The sequence below is a fragment of the Lynx canadensis genome, chromosome E2, assembly GCF_007474595.2.
Source record: "Lynx canadensis isolate LIC74 chromosome E2, mLynCan4.pri.v2, whole genome shotgun sequence".
NCBI classification, from domain to species: Eukaryota; Metazoa; Chordata; class Mammalia; order Carnivora; family Felidae; genus Lynx; species Lynx canadensis.
In genome coordinates this window covers 3,940,159-3,961,082 of record NC_044317.1, presented here as the reverse complement: position 1 = coordinate 3,961,082, position 20,924 = coordinate 3,940,159, and the positions used below count along the sequence as shown (strand labels likewise).

Sequence of the window (20,924 nt, the reverse complement as noted above, 5' to 3'; positions counted from 1 at the left end):
CCCGCCAGGCAGCGCTGTGTGGTGGGTGGGACTCGGGCCTGGGTGCCCCGGTGCCGTTCGTCCAGCAGCACGGTGCCTTCCCCGGCCTCACATCCTCTCCACGAGGAGAGGCACCCGCTTTCCGAGAAGCCCCCTTCCAGGAGCCAGACGTGCAGCGTGCTGGCTGCCGAGCGCTCGGTGGCCCTGCCCGTCTTCAGAAGCCAGTGTTCGCCGTTCCTGGCGAGATCCTGCTTGGTCGATGAGGGGGGCAGGACCTCCCTGCCCGTGTCGACGTCTTTCTTCCGAGAATTAACGTTGTTTTCTTTTGCAGAGCAGTACAAGCTGCTGAGCGACCACATCGAGCAGATGACCGCTGAGTAGGCCACGGGAGGTCGCCCGAGGCACCCCCCCAGGAGGACTGAGGGTACCCGCCACTCTCCTGGGCCAGCGACTGGCTGTCACCCCACCCGATGACCCTGCATGACATCAGCAGCACCCAGAGCCACTCCACGCTGCTCTAGAACTGGCAGTTAGAAGAACCTGGCCTCCCCACCCACCCTCTGCCTTGAATGCTCCCCCCATCCACATGCCAAAGCGTCCCTGGGGTTACATGGCTAAAACCAAGGTGACTGTCCGTACTCCTGAGTGTCAGGCCTGTGACATAGGACCAAGCGGACGAGCAGGAGAGAGAGAGAGGGTGGGGTGCACACGCGGATGCAGAGAAGGACCTCACGAGCTGGCCAGTGACCCCGGGCAGTCACTGGCGACCATCTGGGAGCCTTTTCTTCAGCAGTGGGACGGAGTAGGGGGTGCTCCCACAGTGGGGGGGCCGAGGGGGCCGTGGGTCTCTCAGGGCGGGCCAGGTGGGTCCGGGGCTCCCGCCGCCTCTCTGTCGGGTCCCCACCATGTGACGGGAACTGGAGTCACAGGCAGCTCCAGGAGGAAAGAGACCCTTCCTGTTTTAGGGAGGGAGGGAGGGAGAGCGGCGCCAGGACCTTCTTCCCTGGCTGCGGGAGGCCCGGTCAGGGCTGTGGGCACCCTGGGGACCTCGCAGGCTCTGCGCGGCTGTGTTAGAGCCACACCAGCACGGACGTGTCTGCAGCGTGCCTGCTCGGCCGACGGCTTCCTTCTGAAGCAGAGAAGGTTCTGCCGCTCGCTCCCTGGGGGAAGCATGGGCTCTGTGTCCCGTGAAGAGACCCAGAAAAGAGAGGTTTCTCTGGCGGCCGCGAGACCACCACGCTCTCCGAAAGCAGACAAAGATGATGGAGAAATCTGTGCCAGCGTTACCGACAGCCGGGCAGAGGCGGCTTCTGGTGGCAGGTGTGAGGCTCCTTAGCTCGCACGCCGTGTGACCTCTTTCCTGCAGACTCTGCAGCCGCCCCCTCGTCTCCCATCTGGTGTCCGGGAACCACGGCTCTTCTCCCCGGGTTTGTGCCAGGCACAGCGGGGGAATGACTGACCCCTGCGAGGGGTGACCCGCGAGGGCTGACCCCTGATGGCAGGACTGACCCCTGATGGCAGGCGTCCCGCGAGGACTGACCCCTGATGGCAGGCGTCCGGCCTGCGGCTCCCCCGGCGTGAAAGTGGCCATCAGTCTGGATCCCTCTGCCTCCGCCCGCCCCTCTTGGGCACTGACCACTTTGAAGTGGGCCTGGCGGGCTCTCTCCTTTCCCCACGTCCTCCCCTCCTGTGTCCCCCCCCCCCACCTCCTCAACTCTCGGCCATTACCTTACGGTCTCCTCTCAAGCGCAGCAAACACATGCCTTGTAGTCACCCACCCGGCCAGTGCCGGAACGCTTTCCCTCGTGGGATGCCTCCTTGGAATGTTCCAGAGACGAGCACGCGTCGTCTGAGCTGTAGCACGCGCATCTTGGGGATGACGGGAGAGGCGATGGGAGGCTTGGTATGATCTGAGCATCGTTGCCAGCCAAAGACCGGGTCCCGAAACTCAGTTCGTTTTTATGATGGCTCCGTGTGTGTGTGTGTGTGTGTGTGTGTGTGTGTGTGTGTGTGTGTGACAGCAGCCGGTCTGGCAGTGTCACCAAACAAAGCACAGCCCTGTTGCTGGGACAGGTCACACAGACTGGAGGTTCCCCCACCCCCCAGCCAGTGTTGGGCCCCAGGGCTGGTGCATGCCTCCACGGAATGCATTTCGAGAATTAAGGCCAAACGAATGGGTGTGTGGGCCCCTCCAGCGCCTGCTTCAGATGATGGGTCCCCTGCTGAGCCGCTCCACGACGCCCCCTGGACGTGCTGTGCTCCCCTCCCCATCTGCAGAATCAGGGCCGCACAGAGGGGTCTGTCCGAGGTCCCCCGCAAGGCTCTCCCTTTAGCTGCCGTGTCGTTGGCTTTATTAGTCATCTCTTAGTAGTTGAAACGCGTTGCTTGATTCTAAGGTGCACAGAAGACTTATCCTTGTATATATGATTTTTTTTTTGTAACAATTTTCTTTTTTTTTTTTTCAATGTTTATTTATTTTTGGGACAGAGAGAGACAGAGCATGAACGGGGGAGGGGCAGAGAGAGAGAGGGAGACACAGAATCGGAAACAGGCTCCAGGCTCTGAGCCATCAGCCCAGAGCCTGACGCGGGGCTCGAACTCCCGGACCGCGAGATCGTGACCTGGCTGAAGTCGGCCGCTTCACCGACTGCGCCACCCAGGCGCCCCTATATAAGATTTTTGTGTAGAAGTTTGGTCTGATTTCTGGAGGCAGAAAAGTGGGTTCTGAGACTTCCCAGCGTGCTGGGGGGCGCGACGCGGAATATTCCCCCTGGGGTAGGGCCCGCAGGACCATGCTACCTCTGGAAGGAAATGCAGCTTTGACTGCTTTGGGCTTTTCCAAGCACTTTAGCTTCAGAAATGATCTTGAGGTCCCCCCCGCCCACATAGGCCTCTTGAAATAGCCCTTGAAGGTGAAAGCAAGGGTTGCTTGGGTTCCCCCCCCCCCCCCGCCAACCCTCCACTCCTTGTCCCTACGGGTCTGACCCCGGCATTGCTCAGACCTTGCCAGAGACCTGGGTCCTCCTCAGAGTGCATGATACCGTCTCCTGGTGGTGGCATTGCGCCCTCCGGTGCCTCTGGCCATCGTCACCTAGAAAGCAGGCCGGCAGGCCGCCCGCCCCACCGCGGGTTTCCTCTATCCCTGTAACGCGGTCTCTTCCCTCCGGGGCCCGGCCAGAGCAGACAGACGGGGGACGCTGTCAGAGGTCCCAGCGTGTGAAGAGGGCTCACTCTGGCCTGCACACACACGGACGCTTTGCTCTAAAAGCCCTAACGGCTCTTCTTGTAAACTCAGGAACCGTAGACTCCGTGCAGAAAGCATCAGATTATACCCAAGAAGAGAGTTTCCCGTCCCGGCGGGTACTGTGTCCAAAGCCAGGAGCTCTGGAGGCTCAGTGGCATTTCAGATTTTCGCTGGCTGTCCTCAGGGGCGGGTGGGGAGGTGGGTGTGTGAGTCACAGTGAGCCAGGATGGCTCGTCCTCTCAAATAGGAAGGTCCCTGCTTGGAAAACAGGACGTTGTTCAGACGCAGCTTCGTATGTGTTTAGCTTTTAATTTTAGCAATATTGATAGACGTGTAAGAGGGGCCCCGTTACCGTTCAGATTGCGCCTGCTGTGTGTGTGCGTGTGTGTGTTTAACCAAAGGTAGGAGTATCAGACCCTGATAGTCTAAGTTATTTGTACAGTGAAATGGAGTCAGCTATGATTTTCTCATTGCCAAAAAAGGGGGGGGTTGCTAAGAAGCTCTTACGTTACCAAAAGGAGAACCGCAAAGGGTCCATTTCCTGAGTTCTCTACCCAAGTTAAAACCTAGGATATTCAGGTCAGCCGTCTCGCCCAGCTGGGGCTAGGCCAGAGACCCGGGGCGAGAGTCAGAGGACCGCCTCGCCTCTCCCTGCCCTCCTTTTTGGGAGTTGAAACCAGCGTGTCCCCTTACTTCTCCAAGGCCAGCTAGACAGTGAGTTCGTTACCGTGGAGAGAAGACCCAGCCTTGAGGTTTGCTCCTCCACGGACTGCGTTCGCTCGTCCCGCGGAGCGCCTGCCGTCGCAGGCTCTTGGTGCGAGGAGGACAGCGTTCCACCGTGAACGGGTCTGTAAGCGGCTTCGTCTCACCGCGGTGACCGCAGCCGCAAGTCAAGGCCGCCAGCTGCGCGCCTGGCCTTCCTGCACGTCACAGCTTCCTAACTGGTTGGCTTTTATTTAGGGGGGATCTAGGTGGACTCGTGAGGCTAGATCAGCTTCATTACCAAATTACCTAAAACCGCAGACGCCTGGGCAGCCGCGGGGGTGGCGCGAGCCCTTTGCCCAGAACAGTGGGGAAGCTTGGGAAGGAGGGTCTGTGGCCCAGGGGGAGGAGGGCGGAGCGGAGGGAGCCCAGCCCCAGCCTCAGGAGGGGGTGGAGCCCCCCCACCCCCCACCCCCCGGCCAGCTCAGGCTGCTGTCTTCTCTCCCTGTTCCCAGTCATGGCCCAAGCTGCCAGGTGGGGGACCCTCCCACCCCCCAGCCTTGTAGTTCTCCTGAACCATTGTTCCCATGTCCCCGCTGCCCCCCCCCCGACTGCCTGTAAATCATTTATTCCTCAGGACCCTCGGGGATGAGTTTCACCAAAAGGGGAATTATATTGGCTAGAGGCGCCCCTAATGACCAACGTGTAGTGTCCAGACCTCGGGCAAAGCCACACAGGGCCACGTGTCCCATACATCCTTGTCGCCGTGTGGCTGGGAATAGGGATGTGTTGGTTCACCAAGTAGCAAATAGAGGAGTCGTTTTCAGGGTGTCCCCGTTCAGTAAATACACTCGATGCTAAGAACGTTCTCCATGGCTGGCTCCTGCGGGGTGTCATCGGTCCCCTTGTCGTCCTCGGGCCCGAGAGTCACACTCCTTGGGGAGGACGGAAGGGCCTCGTGCTCTGTTTCCTGGGTGCTGGCCTGTGTTCCCCGAGTCGACCAGAGCTCGTACGTGGAACCCCACCGAGCTGTGTCCAAGGGACTCAAGTGTCCCCAGGATTCAAGTACGGCCGTGCTGTCATTGCAGGGCTCGTGGTTACTAATGGAAAGGGATAAGCCCGTCGCTTCTGGAAGACAGGATGGTCTGGGTTTGCCCCATCTTCCTGTAACTTCCACGCACAGGCCTGTCACAGGGTGTCTGCACAGTTGGGGTCTCTCAGCCTACAGAATCCAGGGCTTCAACAAGGCAGAGTCAGAGCAGAGCCCGTCGTAACCTGGAACCCTCTGGAACTGCACCTGAAGGGGTTGCACTTGAGCCAAAAGGGGCCGCCTATTAAATCCCCCTTGACCCACTGCTCAGTCCTAGAATTGGGGGACTGTCCCCGTTCCCTCCTGGGTCCTGGACATGTGCTCATGAAAGGAGACAGGAGAAGGCACTGCGGGCGCTGTTCCCACACGTCAGCTCTGACGGGGTGGGGACCTGATGTCCTCTGTGCTAGGGACCGCATTGGGCGAGGCCTCCCGCAAGCCTGGGACTGTCACTTCTGCAGACGCCTTGAGAAAGACAAGCCAAACCTTTGATTATTAGGAGATGCTAGAAATTCACACAGTAGACTCACAACCCCTTAAAATACGTAAATGTGTTAGAACACGGTCAGTCTGCCGCCTTTGTTATAAACCGTGGCCTCCGCTGGGGCTTCCGGTGACGGTTTACATGTGTGCATCGTGTTTTCTCCTTTGGCCAGCGGGTCTCCGACCTGAACTTGCCGCCGCCACACCCAGACCTTGCCTTTCAGTCGCCCCAAAGTAGAGTTCAGTGCCGCGGGTGTTCTCGCTGATAGAGTTAACGCAATTCTGTGTCCCATTGGGTGATGTCCTACAAACAGTATTTTAAAGCTGAGGACGTTTCAAGGGTGAAGGTCTCAGAACAGTGCTAAAATCAAAACTGTTTCCTGTGAAGAAAAAAATATATGTCTCTATATTGCACCTCAGATTGTCAGAAGGTGGAAACGCAAATAAATTATCTTTAAAAAAAAAAGCTGGTCTGCCTAATTTTTGTTTTCACGTATCCATGAGGACTCCTTACAGAATTGGCGATCTTTTCAGTGGCATGAGTGGCTTTTCGGAAGGAAACATTTTTTTCTGGGGTCAAATAGATGATTTCCTCGTTTACGCTGAGCACGAGCGGCTTGCCCAGATGCACGTACGTCCCACGGAAGCGCGGGAGGAGGAGCGTCCCTCTGAGGGACAGCCCATGCCTTGTCTGCGTGGGGGTCTGCTGGAGTGGCCCCCTGGACTGGACCTCAGCCCGTGCCTCCGGGATGCCTGGAACCCCTTCTAGCTGGAATCCCGATCTGGCTCTTCTGTGTAGGCTCTGGGTCTGGAGTGCTCGCTTGTCCAGCAAGAAAGCGGGACGCAGGATTAAAAATGCGAGAGAGGCTAATGTCCGGGAGGAGACAAGAGCCCCGAGTGAGGGTCCTTGCTCCGTTTTAATTAGGATCAAAAGGCTTGTAAGCGTGATGGGCGTGCATAGAGAGACAATGAAATCGGGAACATTAACTCATGGGCGTGGGGCAAAGGGGGTTTTGAAGATGTGCCAGGTAAGGGGTTTGGGTTGGGTGGAAGGTTGCTTACAGCAGACCTGAGGCACCACCTCTGTTTATCTAAACTGGCCCAGGGGACAGGAAAGACAGGGCATGCGACCTCAGGGTCAGCAAGGCACCTTTCTTTTGCTAATGAGCTCCTTCCTCTCGCACTGCAGCAGCAGCAGGCCAAGGGTGGGATTCAGAGGCAAGTACGTGGAAGGGGAAGGACCCCGTTAGGTCAGCAGAGACCCAGAAGAGCATGGGGCAGGGTGGGGTGGCCCAGGGAAAGAGGCCAGGTCCGGTTCAACCTCCCCACCAACCGCTAAATCATTCTTTGAGCCTTGCTTTCTTCATCTATAAAATGGGAAGGAACCTATCAGCTCTCCTGGGTGGTCCTGTGAGAACCAAAGGTGATGTGCACGAGGCCGTCCTTCCCTTCGCTACCCCCACGGGGAAACAAACCCAGGGAGAGGTGCCTCCGGAGGGCTCCCACCTGTTAAAGACAGAAACAAGACCAACCGTTCCCGTCGAAATTTTGTAGGATTAAATTTACAACGCATGCGCCAAAACTCACAAAACTAAATATACAATTTAAACAGTGAAGCTTGCGAATGGTGTTTCTGTGGGTTGTAGCCTCTCTCCCTCTGACCTCAGCGACGCATTTGAGGGAGAACCCCTCTGTATTCTGGATGGAGATGCCACCGAATTGATGAATCGTTTAAGGAAACCAAGTAGATGTTCAAATTTATCCGGTTGAATTTTGTGTTTAACAGAAGCCTCCCTGAGCCTCACCCCCCAGTGAGTGGCAGCGTCATCGGCATTGTTTTGGGATTTAGCCATTCTGAAAGGTGTGCAGTGCTAGGTCATTGAGGTTTTGGTTTGTAATTCCCTAACGATACATGGCTTGGAGCTATGTTTGTGTGACTAGTGATGATGTGTCTTCTCTGCTGAGGTGTCTGTTCAGACCTTTACCTGTTTTTAGTGGGGCTGGTTGTCTTATCGTTGAGTTACGAGGGCTCTTCGTATATTTTGACTACAAACCCTTTGTTGATACAGGCTTTGCCAATATTTTCTCCCAGTCTTGCCTTCTGGGTCCCCGAACAAGGTCTTTCACGGAATGGAAAGCTTCATTTTGAAAAGTACACGTTACTGCTTTTTGTGCGGGGGTGGGTAGTCTTTTGGTGTCTTGTGGGAGACTCATCACCAAACCCAAGGTCATGTAGATTTTCTTCTGTGTTTATTCTAGAGTTTTTGTAGATTTGCATCTGAAATTCATCTGCGGACAGTTTTGAGTGCGTTTTGGTGTACGTAGTCATGTCTGCGGCTGCATTCATTTCATTCCGTGCAGTTTCCACCGAATTGTTCCTTAACGATCTTTGGCTAAGAGGCGGGATGGGTGGCTCCGTTCGGTGTGACTTTCAACGCGATAAGGTATCCAGCGGGCGCCCTGGCCGCCCTCGACCGGCGGCCGGACGACCCGCACTGCCCCCAAGGGCCGACAGGGGGCGGCCGCCGCACCCCGCGCATGCGTGTTCCCGGCCCCGCCCCGTCTCCGCGTGCCTGCCGACCCGAGCGAGCTGGGTCGCCGTCACGCCGGCCGGGGAGGCGCGTTTGGGACAGTGCGGGCCGCGTCCACGACCTCGAGCCCCAATGTGGAGGTGCCCCGGGGCTTCCTGGCTTCGTGTGTCGGGTGGATGCTGGCAGGAGCTGGGGAAGGAGGAGGCGAGGCGGCGAGAGGAGGAGGTGAGCGTGTGGGAGGAGGGGGTGAGGACGCGGGAGGAGGGGGAGTTGAAGACACAGCGGCGGCGGAGAGGTGAGGCTTGGAAGGACGCAGTGGGCCCGGGGGGCTCAGTAGTGGGCGGCGGGCGTGGGTGTCCGGCGTGGCTCTGGTGAGGGCGGCCGCCACGGGTGGCGCAGAGCTTGGCGGGTCCCCCCCAGTGGCCTCCCCCTGCCGCCCGCGCCACCCCGCCCCAGGGGCCGCAGATGTGCGTGTGGTTGGGTGGCGGGAGCCTGTCGCCTCCGGCTCGTTGGTCTTTCCCCCTCTGCTTTGGCCGTGGGGGCAAACGCACGCGGCTGGGTTGTGTGCTCTTGGACTTGGATCCGGGCCGCCGTGAGTCTGGCCGACCTGGGGCAGCGTGGGTGCGGGCAGGAGGGACTCCTGCGCCCCCGAGCACCACGTATGCGTCCTCGTCGGGTCTGGCAGTTTGCGGGGAGGCCCTCTGGCCCGCGTGGCTCAACTGAAAAGCCAGGGCTTCCGCTCGGACCCTGTGAGCTCTGGCTGCCGTGGCCCCCCCCCCCCCTCGGCCCCCCAAAGTCCTGCTGTCCCCAGGCAGCGGCTCCTCTCTGCCCGGGCGTGGACGAGGCTCCCACTCACCGGGTCAGTCCTTCCCTCCCACCCGGAAGCCGTGCGGCGCCTTCTCCCCCTGCGGCACCTGCACCAGTGGCCCTGGCGAGCAGCGGGTGAGTTCGCTTTCCATCAGGAGGAGAGAAGAAGCAAAAACACACCCAGAGAGGGGGACCCTGGAAATCCAGTGGCTCCCGAGAGCCACCACAAGTCGCTGTGTCCACCCCACCGCCCACCTGTGCCTCTGGGGCCCAGAAAGAGAGCCGCTCTTCCCAAGTAGCCGAAAAATCCAGACCTTCGTTTTCAGAGAGGGTGGCGAGGCAGGCCGGGGCTTTAGTCCAACCCTGGAATCAGGAACCACCTGTCCCTTCGGTGCTCTGGGGCCAGAGCGGGAAGGGGCGGGCACGGACAGCGGGCCAGGTCACCAAGCAGGGCCATATTTCTTCGGAAACTGTCGGTGGGGTCGGGACACGGACGAGGTTAAAGAAGACGGACATTCGTGTGTGTGTGGTGCCCACGTGAGCGTATAAACGTAGGAGATGTATGGCTCTATGACGTGACTATGTGTGACTTACAATACGATTTCCGAGGTGTTGGTTTATAAATTATTACATAGAAAGTGTAGAATGTTGTAGTTAGTAGAAAAAGTTTTTAGGTTTATTTTTGGGAGAGACAGAGACAGTGCAAGCGGGGGAGGGGCGGGGAGACAGAGAGAGAGAGAGAGAGAGAGAGAGAGAGAGAGAGAGAGAATCCCAAGCAGGCTCCAGGCTTCCAGTGCAGAGCCCCGTGTGGGGCTCAAACCCACAAGGCCGCGAGATCATGCCCCGAACTGAAGCCAAGAGTCAGATGCTCAACCGACTAAGCCACCCGGGTGCCCCTAGGATGTTTTGGTGATTTTTGGAATGAGCGTTCTCCCTGGTAGAATCAGGGTGGGCTTCCCTGAGGAGGTGCCAGGGAGCTGGATTGGGGGTCACAAAAATCAGTGTGCTGAGGGTGCGAATCCTGCAACGATCCCCTGAAAGTCTTCTGTCCCCCACTTTGTTGATGAGAGAATCATGGGGCTCACTCCCTTCCTCACCGTTGCCACCCTCCACCTCCCTTGTCTTCTGTGATGAGTCCCTGGTTCCCAAGGGCATCCCTGCGCATCGTGTCCACGTGTCAGGGGTGACTCGTGGCCCCGCAGACCCGTATGTGGAAATGCTGACTCTCAGAATGTGGCCTTATTTGGAAATAGCGTCTTTGTAGATATGATTAGTTAGGATGAGGTCACGCTGGGTAGGTGGATCCCTGTGCCGGTAAGACTGGTGTCTTTACAAAAAGAGGGAGTTTGGACACAGATCCACACATACACACGCAGGGAGAAGGCCACGTGAGGGTGGAGACAAAGGTCAGGGTGCTGTGTATAAGCCAAGGGACCCCAGAGATGGCCAGCGGCCCCCAGAGGCTGGGGGAGAGTCCTGGAGCCCACCCTGCCCACCTCTGGCTCTCGACTTCAGGCCTCTGGAGCCTCGAGAGAGTAAATTCCTGTTGTGTGAGCCCCGAGTTTGTGGCTCTCTGTGACCGCCGCCCTGGAGGCCAATCCGCCGCGCTCTCAACATTAAACCCGCTCTCGGGTGTAAACACCCGAGTCCCCGGGGTCACGAGGTGGGAAAGGAGACCCAGCACAATTCAGGTTAAGGGGCACCCCACGTTTATTGAGCACCTGCTCCGTACCCGGCACCGTGCTGGGCACACCGATCCCCAGAGTGACCTCTGAGGTCGGCGAGATTGCCCCGTTGTGCAGATGAGGAAACTGAGGCTCAGAGGCCTTACCCAGAGCCCCCCAGCCCGCCCTAGCCCTGAGCATCCAGGGTCAGCCCCCGTTTTCCCGACTGGGGAGTTCTGGTCCTATTGATGGAGCGCCCGCCCCCGTCCTCTGAGGTCTTCCTCGGCAGAGGCTTCCATAGTCTCCTCGTCTTCTCTTCTCTCGCCACGTAGGGCGGTCTGAGCGCTCTAAATGATAACAAGCGGGAATGACGAGGGCAGGGACAAGTACTGAGCCCTTTCTAAGGGCTTTGTGCAGGTTTGGTCACCTGACGCTCCCATGATCCCACAGGGGGATACTGCTATTCGCCCTGCTTTGCAGGCGAGGCATCTAAAGCACAGAAAGGTTAAGGACCTGTCCTGAGGTCACACAGCTTGGGCGCAGTGAGTTTGTGCCCAAGTAGCTGGGGCCGTACTTACTTGCTTCACTGCCGTTAGAATTAGTCAGAAAGCCACGAGACGCTCCCTGCCCCCTCGACTGTGGGACGCGGCCCCCCCTTGTCCCCCACCCACTGGGTGACTAACCCTACTCCGACTGGTACCAGGCTGCTCTTTTATGTTACTCGGGTGAGCACGGAGGGGTTGTCCTGTAGAACCAGAAATGTGCTTTGCCACGCTCGTTGGGTGCCCTGGAGTATAGGTACCTTATGACTTCCCTCAAATCTGAGAAATTCAGGCTTCTGACACCCGTGGGCCCCAGGGCACAGGAGCCACCCGTGCGGAGCCCTCGCCTCTCGAGCCGCCACGCTTCAGGACGCCTCTAGGGGGCACTCAGGACAGGCGCCGGCGGCACAGGGCCCGTTTATGTGTTGATGTGATTTCACTTCCAGGCCGGTCCAGGCCAGACCCCGGGGGAGGGCTGCACGCTCCCCAAGCTGTGCCGCCTTCTCAGGATGTCCCGCAGACCCCCGTTCTCAGACGGCCTCCCCTTTGTCGCGGGATTGACGGCCCCACCCCCAGCGCTCACCTGGCCAGTGAGAGACCACGGGACAGCTGGGGAGGAGATGGTCTCCGTGAGTGGCTGAGCATCGCGATGTCCGTAAAGCCCGTGCATCTTGGCTCTAAAATCCTGCCGGGAGAGACAGGGATGGGGGGGGGGGGAGAAGGTGCACGGCCGGCACCACCCCCACCTGTGCTGTAATCTACAGTAGTCCTACCACCCCATTTTACAGATGGGGACACTGAGGCCCAGAGAGGCCAGGCAGTCACACAGGAAATGAGAGATTGCTCTTTCCCCTAGAAGAACGTCACAGAGGTGAGCGAAGGTACCCGAGCCCGTTCAGTCTGCGTATAACCTCGTATGGTGGTTTCCAAGCTTCCCGCAAATTCCTTGACCCGTCACCCATCGGGAGCCGGGATAGGATTCTCCTCCCGTTGAATGTGTCCTCAGTGACGGACTCACGTCCAGCAAACAGGCTGTGGCAGGAGTGACACGTGAAAGGTGGTACCTATTCCGCCTGCCTCTGTCACGGGATGCTCGCTTCCGACCCGCTGCCGGGCCTCCTGGAGAGGCCGCGGGCAGGGTAGGCCCTGCAGGCCCCACTGAGGATCCAGGCGGGTCGGGCTTTGCGGCACGCGGCTCAGTCCGTAGCCCTGGGCCCCGAGCGCGGAAGAACCCCATGTTCCGTCTGACACGCTGCTGTCACCGTCTTGAAATTCTTTTTTTTTTTTTAATTTTTAACGTTTTTATTCATTTTTGAGAGACAGAGACAGAGCACTAGCGGGGGAGGGGCAGAGAGCGAGAGGGAGACCCAGAACCCAAAGCAGGCCCCAGGCTCCGAGGCGTCAGCACAGAGCCCGACGCGGGGCTCTCGAACCCACGAACCGCGAGATCGTGACCCGAGCCGAAGTCGGATGCTCCGCCGACTGAGCCACCCGGGCGCCCCTTGAAACGCTTAATAATTGTTGAACGAAGGGCCCACGGTTTCATTCTGCACTGAACTCTGCAAACCAAGAGGCCTGTCCTGTACCCGGATAATAGCCATCATCCGCCAGATACGGTGCGGAAGCCTTTGAATTGACTCCGGCCCCAGCTACCAACTGACTGAAAACCCGGGAAAGACCCGCCCGAGACCGTCCAGCTGAGCCACAGAAGATAATCACAGCAAGTGGTAGAGGTTTTCCAGCACTGGGTGTGGTCTGGTGTTTTCTAGATAAGTCCGCTCTTGATTTCCATCAGATCAGATAGGGATAATGCGCATTTTGTCTGCATCCAAACTACGGCAGGCAGGCGTCAGCCCGGGATGCTCTTTGTCGTTGATTCGTGTGTCTGTTTTTTTTTTTTTTAATTTTATTTATTATTTATCTTGAAAGAGAGGGAATGAGTAGGGGAGGGAGAGGGAGAGAATCTCAAGCAGGCCCCGTGCTGTCGGAGCAGAATTTGAGGTGGGGCCCAATCTCACAACTGTGAGATCATGACCTGAGTCAAAATCAAGTCAGACATTCAACTGACCGAGCCACCCAGGCACCCCTCGTGTGTTTGTTTAAAAAAATTTTTGTCAGGGGCGCCTGGGCGGCTCAGTCAGTTGAATGTCGGACTACAGCTCTGGTTATGATCTCGTGGTTCGTGAGTTCGAGCCCCACATCAGGCTCCGGGCCGTGGAGCCTTCTTCGGATTCTATGTCTCCCTCTCTCTCTCTGTCCCTCCCCTGTGCTCTCTCCCTCTCTCAGAAAATGAATAAAAGATTTAAAAAAATTTTTTTAAATTTTTAAAAATCTTATTCACTTATTTTTGAGAGAGAGACAGGGATAGTGTGCTGAGCAGGGGGAGGGGCAGAGAGAGAGGGAGGGAGAGAACCCCAAGCAGGGCCCATGCTGTCAGCACAGAGCCCAACGCAGGGCTCGAGCCCATGAAGCCATGAGATCGTGGCCTGAGCCGAAATCAGACGCTTAACAAACGACCGAGCCACCCAGGCGACCCAGGATTCATCAGAGTGGGTCTTCAAAATTATAACCATTGCAAAATGTTGCCAATGAAAACTGCTTCTGAATCGAGACAACTGAAAATCAAATTCAGCCCCACACCATCAGATAGAAAATGGAGCATTTGTGACGTGTACCTCGAGGTCTCTCTCCGGGTCGTAGTTCTCCAGGGTCTGGAAGGCGCTGGAATATACCTCCACCGCTTTGGCATGTAAGACCATCTCAATAGTGACAAAGTCTGAAAAAATTTTCTGTGGGGAGAGCAGGCGGAATCACATAAACCACATTCTCAAAGCCCTGGGGCCATCTTGAATGGGGGGGGGACTGGGGGTGGGGACTGTTACTTGCCCTTATGGGGCAGGTCCAAGGCCAACGTTACTTTTGTTTTTGCGGAACAGACAGTACGTTCCCATTCAAAAGCTGCCTCGCCCAGGAATTGTTCCGGAAACGCAGAGGTCGTGTTTCTCGGTGACTCTCTAAGGGGCGCGCTTTGCTCTGCCCTGTCACCTGGGCTCCTCTGCACAGCCTTTGCTTCTGAGGACAGGTGTTTGCAGCTTGATGGCTACAAAACCTTTGGCCTCTGTCACCCACGGGCCGTGAGTGGATCTTCTGGGAGAGACCTCACAACCTGACGAGCCAGCTCGCCAAAACGTAATCTTGTGATAGAGATATTGATTTCTCTAGATCAGATGGTTCGGCTCAGCTCAACAAGCTCTAACAGAGTTCCCACTGCATGCCCAGCCCCAGTGGGGGCTACTACTGTGTGCCAGGCTTCGCATAAGCTCCTCCTGTGTGCCAGGCCTCACATAAGCTCCTACTGTGTGCCAAGACTCACATAAGCGCCTCCTGTGTGCCAGGACTCACATAAGCTCCTCCTGTGTGCCAGGCCTCACATAAGCTCCTCCTGTGTGCCAGGCCTCACATAAGCGCCTACTGTGTGCCAGGCCTCACATAAGCTCCTCCTGTGTGCCAGGCCTCACATAAGCTCCTACTGTGTACCAGGCCTCACATAAGCACCTCCTGTGTGCCAGGCCTCACATAAGCTCCTACTGTGTGCCAGGCCTCACATAAGCGCCTCCTGTGTGCCAGGCCTCACATAAGCGCCTCCTGTGTGCCAGGACTCACATAAGCTCCTACTGTGCGTCAGCTTAGGAGGAGAGGCTCCTACTCTGCTTTGGGCCCCAGCAGGACACGGGCTCGGTGTTGGGGGAGGAGTGGGCAGTTTGGAAACACACCACATCACACAAACATTGCAGTGCCTGCGGGGGGCAGGCTCAGAGGAAGTCCCCAAGCGAGCACAGGAGGGGAGAGGGGCCAAGGCCAAGGTGGTGATGGGGATACGTGCGTCCCGTCTCCTTCCTTCTGCCCCTGGGAGGCTGGCCTGGTGGTCACCTTCTGCCATTTACTGGCGTGTGGCCTCTCTGACCCTCAGTGACTTCATCTGCATGGAAGGGACACGTGTGGTCCCAATTCATCAAGCCCTGTGAGTCAGTATGGCAGTTGCGTCCGTGTCCCCGAATCACCACCAGCTCCACCGGGGACCTGGTCAGAAATGCGGACTCTGCAGCCCAACCAGGGTGGGCTGGTCGCCGGGTGATCCGCGTTTGAGGCAGCCCTCCAGATTTCTGACGCACGCCCAGCGGTGTGGACCCCGGACGAAAGCATCACACAGACAGCTCTTTTGTCAATGTGATCACTGTATATACAGAAACGTGACCTAACCCTGATACGGCGGTAATCATCCTTTCCAGTTCTGAGGGGGTTTTTGTTTGTTTGTTTCTTGTTTTTCTCTTGCGGAACTGGGAGCGCTTTTTAGGGGATGGTCTGGATAAGTGCCTCTTACAAACTTAATCCCAAAAGTTCAAAGGATGCCCACTTTCAGCTGCGTGCGTTTGTTGGCCCCTAACTGTGGAGCCCAAGCCTCTTGTGCTCAACTCTCGCTGGCACCCCGCGGGCCTCATAAACAGCAGATGCCTGCTGGTGGCCTGCTGGTGACTTCGGGTCCTGCCTGCCGCACAGAGGCGGAGCACCAGCGACCATCACCCCTCCCGCTGGCGCGTTATTTGTTCGTTCGTCTCCCAAACGTTCACTGAGTACTGCTAAGTGCCAGGCCCTGGACCCTGTGCAGGGACCCGGCAGGGGGACACGACAGCCAGGCGCCGTGCCGTGCCCCACGTGTGCATGCCCTGTGGCGCATGGCGTCGGGGGGCAGGCATGGAACAGCAAGTCGCCCCCCACGCTCTCCACTCCCTAACGAATGGCGTGCGTCATGGGTCTTCCCCAGGGTGGCAACTTCATGAGGACAGGGTCCTTCCTTTTCTGGCTATGGTGTCCCGGCACCAGGCACAGCGCCGGGCACATAGTAGGTGTGTATTTAACATGTGTTGGATTAATGAGGGAATTAAAAATACAATTAACCTATCCGCCACGCCCCGGGATAACTGACCCCAGAGGGAGCAGAGCAGTGAATCGACGTCAGGGCCGGACTGGGCTGGGGGTGCAGGTGAGTTTCCCTGGAGATGAGGGGGTGTCACCTTGATGCAGAGTAAGGGCTAAGCCTTCCTGGCAGAGGGGCACAGCCTGTGCAAAGGCACTGGGGCGTGTCGGGGGTTTGGCGCCCTTGAGCTTGGAGTGATGCGTCCACGATAAGGCTGGGCTGGGGCTTCCGGAGGCTTGGGGAGGATTTACGCCTTTATCTTTAGAATCAGGGAAGCTGTGGGAGGGCATTAAACCCAGGCGTGACAAGTTACAGCTGCCTTTTGTGAGGTCCCCGGGACTGCAACTTGGGAAATGGACCGGATGGGGGATCGAGAGTGGGTGCAGGGACCTCTGTGACCAGCCAGGGCTCTGGGCCCAGGAGTCTGGGTTGCAGTGCCGATGGCAGGGGTGCGTGAGGAGGAAGCTCCCGTGCCCAGCCCCCTGCGCCTAACCATGGCTGGCTCGGCGGAGGGTGAGGAAAGGAGGAGGGAGTGAGGGCAGAGGCTGCGGGTCCCTCCGTGGCGAGGAGGGGGTTGGGGGGACGGAGTCTGCCAAACTGGCCTGGCGGGGAGCCGGGCCTGGGTGCTCAGAGGCGGGGCTGTGAGCGCTGAGATCAGGCCAGGATTAATCGATCAGGCCAGGATTAATCGTCCTGGGAGCCGGGGCTCTGAGAGCCGTCTGGGCAACGGGTGTTCGCCGATGCTCACGTACACGCATCCGCGCTCACACACACGTGCACACGCACACTCCCGCAGACATGCACGGGCTCACACACACATACACACACACTCCTAGAGGCCAGAGCACGTCTACCACAGGGCGACTACCGCTACCTGAAGATCTGTGAGCTTCCGCTTCTGGAAGGCTTCAATCGTCTCCCCCAGCTGGTGGGTGGTGTGGCTGGCATCCGCCGAGGCCCTCTGCACGCTGGTCTCTGCCTGGCTCCGGAGGTAGGAAGTGTCACGGGGTGGTTCTGGCCTTTGGACTTTTCTGGATCATTTTCAGGTCTTCCTCTGGGTCAGCTCCCTGCCTCATGGACGCCTCTCTCCAGTTTGGTCATCGGAGGAAAGGCCGAGTGCGACCGTGGTGACAGGGGCAGGCGCTGCTCGGACAGACCTGCTGACTAGCTGCGTGACCCCGGGCAAGTCGCTAAACCTCTCTGAGCCTCACTTTCTCTGCCTGTAACGGGGGACGGCGATCACAGCGGCTTTGCATTAAACGGGGGGCACCTGCCGAGCTATCGTAACAGGTGTCAATGATAATTAATTCCCGCACGTGGAACGTTCTTTAGGTAATTAGCTAATTCGTATGACCCGGTCCCACGCCGGGCACATGCAGACCTGGGTGTTGGTGCCAGGCACCCTCAGAGTGGAGTTCCACGCCTGCCCCTTACCTCCCAGGTGTGACCTAAGGCAGGTCACGTCTTTCGGCCTCGGCTTCCTCATCTAGATGATGGCAGTGGGGCTACAAGTTAGAAGTGCCCCAGCCCGCTGCTGGCCCCGCACCTCTGACTCGCATCCTGGGCCCAGGGCTGTGCACGCACCTGCGCAGGTAAAGGTTCACCTGGCTCTTTGGGGAGGTCGTCCGTCACCTGCACGGTGCTCGGCCTTGCCCAGACACACGCGGGGCACTCACCTGGGACTGGGGAGGGTACTGTTAAGGAGCCAGGTGAGTCGGCAGCCCCTGCCCAGAGGACGCCTGTGACGGACGCCCCGTGTGGCCCGGCAGCCTCGGGCCCACGGCCCAGGGAAGGATACAATCGTTAGCCGATCCGACGGTGACTTCTGCCTCAGTCTCCCCAGCTTTGCCAGTTGCTTGATCTCGTTCTTCTGGACTTGCTTTAGCTTCTTGATCTCGGCCTAAAGGAGGGAGGAGGGCTGCGTCTTGCGTGTCCAGATGGGCCACTCCCGGTCGGGCGGTGCCCCCCCCCCCCCCCCCCCGCTTACCCGCGTCTGCTTGATGTGGGCCCCGTAGAGTTTCAGGGGGCTGATGACCTTGGTCTCCAGCCTCTCGACCTGGGGGAGTGTGGACAGGCAGAGAGTCAGAGCGGACGGAAGCGGGGAGGCTTGGCGGCTGCACGGATAGAGCGCCGCGGGCACACCCGTGGGTGGGCGCGTGCCAGGAGCCCGTGGGGGGCTGTGGACGCCCGGGACGCGGTCCCTCGTCCCTTAGGGTTGTGAGCGCCGCCTGAGCTCAGGGCTCGACCTCCCAAAGGCTCCGGCAGCACATTTCATCCCACGAGCCTTGTTTCCCCACCTGTGAAATGGGTATGATGACTGTGCCCACTGAGGGTTTCGTGACAGTTCGTTGGGACCCGTGGCTCTTTCAGTCCTCGGGCTTGCCTCACGATCTCAGGCGGGGAGCCCAGAAGAGCAGGGGATTCAGACCCAACTGAGCCAAGTGCGCTGTGCAGCCCCCGAGGGCACAGCATGGTCTTGGGGTGGATGCCTCACAGCCCCGAGTCGGTGCCTAACTGCCAGGTGGAGGAGTCCCCCGGCCCCTTCCCCCCCAGGCTCCTCAAGACCCTGATTGCCCCGCACCGCCCCCAGGGGTGCTGACTCAGCAGGTTCTCAGTGAGGCCCAGGAACCTGCATTTCTAGCAAATTCCCGGGTGAGGCCGATGCCTTGACGCCCAGTGGCCTGAAAATTTGGCCTGCCGGATGGGAGTCCCATCTTAGAATCCCCCCGTGCCCGTTCCTTTTCCTTATCCTGTGGGATAAACCCAAATCTAGAAGAAGAGATGTGTATGTTTTCCCAGGAGTCCAAAGGCAAAGGGACTTTCCTCCTCGCTTTCCTTCCAGCATTTTCTTTTTAGAAAACCCGCGATGAGAAATCCTTTCTCTGTCCCTTTGGGACGTATGTAAACCTTTTTAGAAGCATTGCAGCGCGGCTTCGGCCCTCAGACCTGACCCCCCCCCCCCCCCCCCGCGAGGGATCCCCCCGGGGCCACCCCGCCTACCTCGGCCTGCCGGTAATCCTGGACTTTGGCCAGGTCCTCGGCGAAGCTCCTCAAGGTGGCCCGCATCTCGGGGTGCTCGGTGTTGGCGAAGTCGGTGAGCTGTCTGACCAGCCGGTCGGCCTTGTCCCGCACCTGGGCCGTCTTGCGGGTGTAGGCAGCCAGCATCGAGCAGAACTGGCCCAAGTGCTTCTCGGCGTTGGTCACCGTGTCCTCCATCACCCTCACCTGGCTGTCCCTGGGGAGGTGGGGCCCGAGAGGCCGTTCCGGGCCCCGGTCGGGACAGCCACACAGGGTCGCCCGCCTGCCACCCTGCGCCCGGTCAGGCGCCTGGTCCCTCCCTCCCGGTTCCATCGAGGCGGATTCGGGAGACCGGCCAGGCGGCAGGGCTGGTCAAATGGCCGGCAGGAATGCAAAGGCTGCTTTGGCTCCAAATGCAGTCTTACCCTCCCTGGGGCCCTGAGTGGGGCTTTCCTGTTCCTGGCAGAGTTATTCTTCTTCTCTTCCTAGCTGCGATGGCCTCTCTTCCTCCAAATCCCCTGAGTTTGCCTTCCCCCCCAGCTGTGGAAATTCTCTCCTCTCTCCGAACCTTGAAGGTTTTTTGTTTTTTTTTTTTTTTTTTAATGAATAAACTTTAGGTGCGCCTGGGTGGCTCAGTCGGTTGAGCGCCCGACTTCGGCTCAGGTCACGATCTCACGGTCCGTGAGTTCGAGCCCCGAGTCGGGCTCTGTGCTGACAGCTCAGAGCCTGGAGCCTGCTTCTGAGTCTGTGTCTCCCTCTCTCTCTCTGCCCCTCCCCTGCTCACGCTCTGTCTCTCTGTCTCTCTCAAAAATAAACATTAAAAAAAGAATAAACCTTTTCAGGGGGCCAGTTTCAGGTTTGCAGGAAAATGAAGTGGAAAGTGTAGAGATTCCCTTGTTTCCTCTGCTCGGAGCACACACGGTTTCCCCCGTTATTAACGGGGCTGCGTTTTTAAAGAAGTTCACTGGGTGGTCCCGAGGCAGCCTGGAGTGTGTGACCCTCAGAGCAACCAGGCATCAAAACGAATGGGTAAGGGGCAGGCGAGCTGTAGGAGAGCATCAGTAGAATCTGGCCAGAGGAGTGCGGTCAGGGACGACCCCACAGGGGGATGTTGTCTGCTGGGCTCTGAGGCTCGAAGGGAGATTTTCCAAGTGGACATGAGTGAGGGAGAGAGGGCTTGGACCCTGTGAATTTGGCTTCCCCGGAGCTGTGGACAGTAATGCTGGAGAAGCAGAGGTCACCTTCTGGAAGCCTCCCCGGTCTGGAGCCCCGTCTTCCCCTGACCTTGAGGTGGGGTCGTGTGGGAGGGAGAGCGCCCCTTACCGCTGCCCGCCCCCAGCCGTCCTGGCTGCCCCCATCCCTCTTGGTGCATCAGGCCCCTGAACCCTGCTGCCCCCTCCCTCCCCGCCGAGGACGGCGCAGAGCCGCTCACCTGGAGAGAACGACGCTCATTGTGACCAGAGGCACCAGCTGTTCTGGGCTAAGGGAATAGGGACAGGGCCCCGGGGGTCCCTGGGGGAAGCCGGCAGGGCTGGGCGCAGCTGCGCCGTCTCGGCTCAAAGGACGCTGCCACCTGGTCGCCGGGCAACGTGGCCACCCACAGCTACCCTGGGAGGAGCCCCAGCTGCTTGCCTGGCAACCTGTCCCCGGGCCGGCCCTGCCCAGCCTTGCGTCAGCTGGGGGGAGGCGTCCCAGGGAGCCCCACTCCTCGTCTGAAGGTGGGGGTTCCCCGGGAGGCAGCAGGGACTGGAGTTAGGGCAGCTTGCCGTGCCTCAGCCCCTGCTGGCCCAGGGCCCTTCCTAGCCATGAGGGGTGGCCACCCAGCCTTCCCCAAAGTCTGGGAGTGGCCGGCAGGGTCCTAGGAGGGACCAAGAGGCTCAAGAGGGGTG

General features: G+C 58.8%; 2 protein-coding genes across 7 annotated transcripts in view; one reads left to right on the top strand and one right to left on the bottom strand.

Annotated features, from left to right (window-relative positions):
- Nucleotides 1-1,946, top strand: part of KIAA0513 (KIAA0513 ortholog) — a 57,671-nt gene extending 55,725 nt beyond the window's left edge. For 4 of the 5 annotated variants that reach the window (XR_003965248.1, XM_030298790.1, XM_030298789.1 and 1 more), the window contains one exon: nucleotides 311-1,946. Coding sequence is in view for 4 of the 5 variants with exons in the window: in XM_030298790.1 (XP_030154650.1) it covers nucleotides 311-360 (50 nt within the window). In the remaining variant the exon portion in view is untranslated. The remainder of the gene's footprint in view (nucleotides 1-310) is intronic. The other variant, XM_030298791.1, reaches the window with a different exon arrangement.
- Nucleotides 1,947-10,742: 8,796 nt separating this feature from the next.
- On the bottom strand, nucleotides 10,743-20,602 carry CIBAR2 (CBY1 interacting BAR domain containing 2). 2 transcript variants are annotated; one of them, XM_030299579.1, is made up of 9 exons: nucleotides 20,468-20,602; nucleotides 19,018-19,252; nucleotides 18,005-18,073; nucleotides 17,816-17,917; nucleotides 17,694-17,699; nucleotides 16,892-16,996; nucleotides 13,718-13,831; nucleotides 11,626-11,727; nucleotides 10,743-10,847 (listed from the first exon to the last, which is right to left on the bottom strand). In XM_030299579.1, the coding sequence occupies exons 1-9, from the start codon at nucleotides 20,485-20,487 to the stop codon at nucleotides 10,743-10,745; spliced, it is 858 nt and encodes a 285-aa protein (XP_030155439.1). In that variant the 5' UTR covers nucleotides 20,488-20,602. The 2 variants fall into 2 exon arrangements, with proteins under 2 accessions (XP_030155439.1, XP_030155440.1); XM_030299580.1 differs by lacking the exon at nucleotides 20,468-20,602 and adding an exon at nucleotides 19,870-20,409.
- Between the last annotated feature and the right edge of the window lie 322 nt (nucleotides 20,603-20,924).

Excerpts from the sequence above, each read along its gene's own strand:
- CIBAR2 (XM_030299579.1), bottom strand. The coding sequence starts at position 20,487 with ATGAGCGTCGTTCTCTCCAG. Across the intron at positions 18,074-19,017 it reads AGGATTACCGGCAGGCCGAG|GTCGAGAGGCTGGAGACCAA; the intron begins GTAGGCGGGGTG and ends ACACTCCCCCAG. Across the intron at positions 17,918-18,004 it reads CCCACATCAAGCAGACGCGG|GCCGAGATCAAGAAGCTAAA; the intron begins GTAAGCGGGGGG and ends TCCCTCCTTTAG.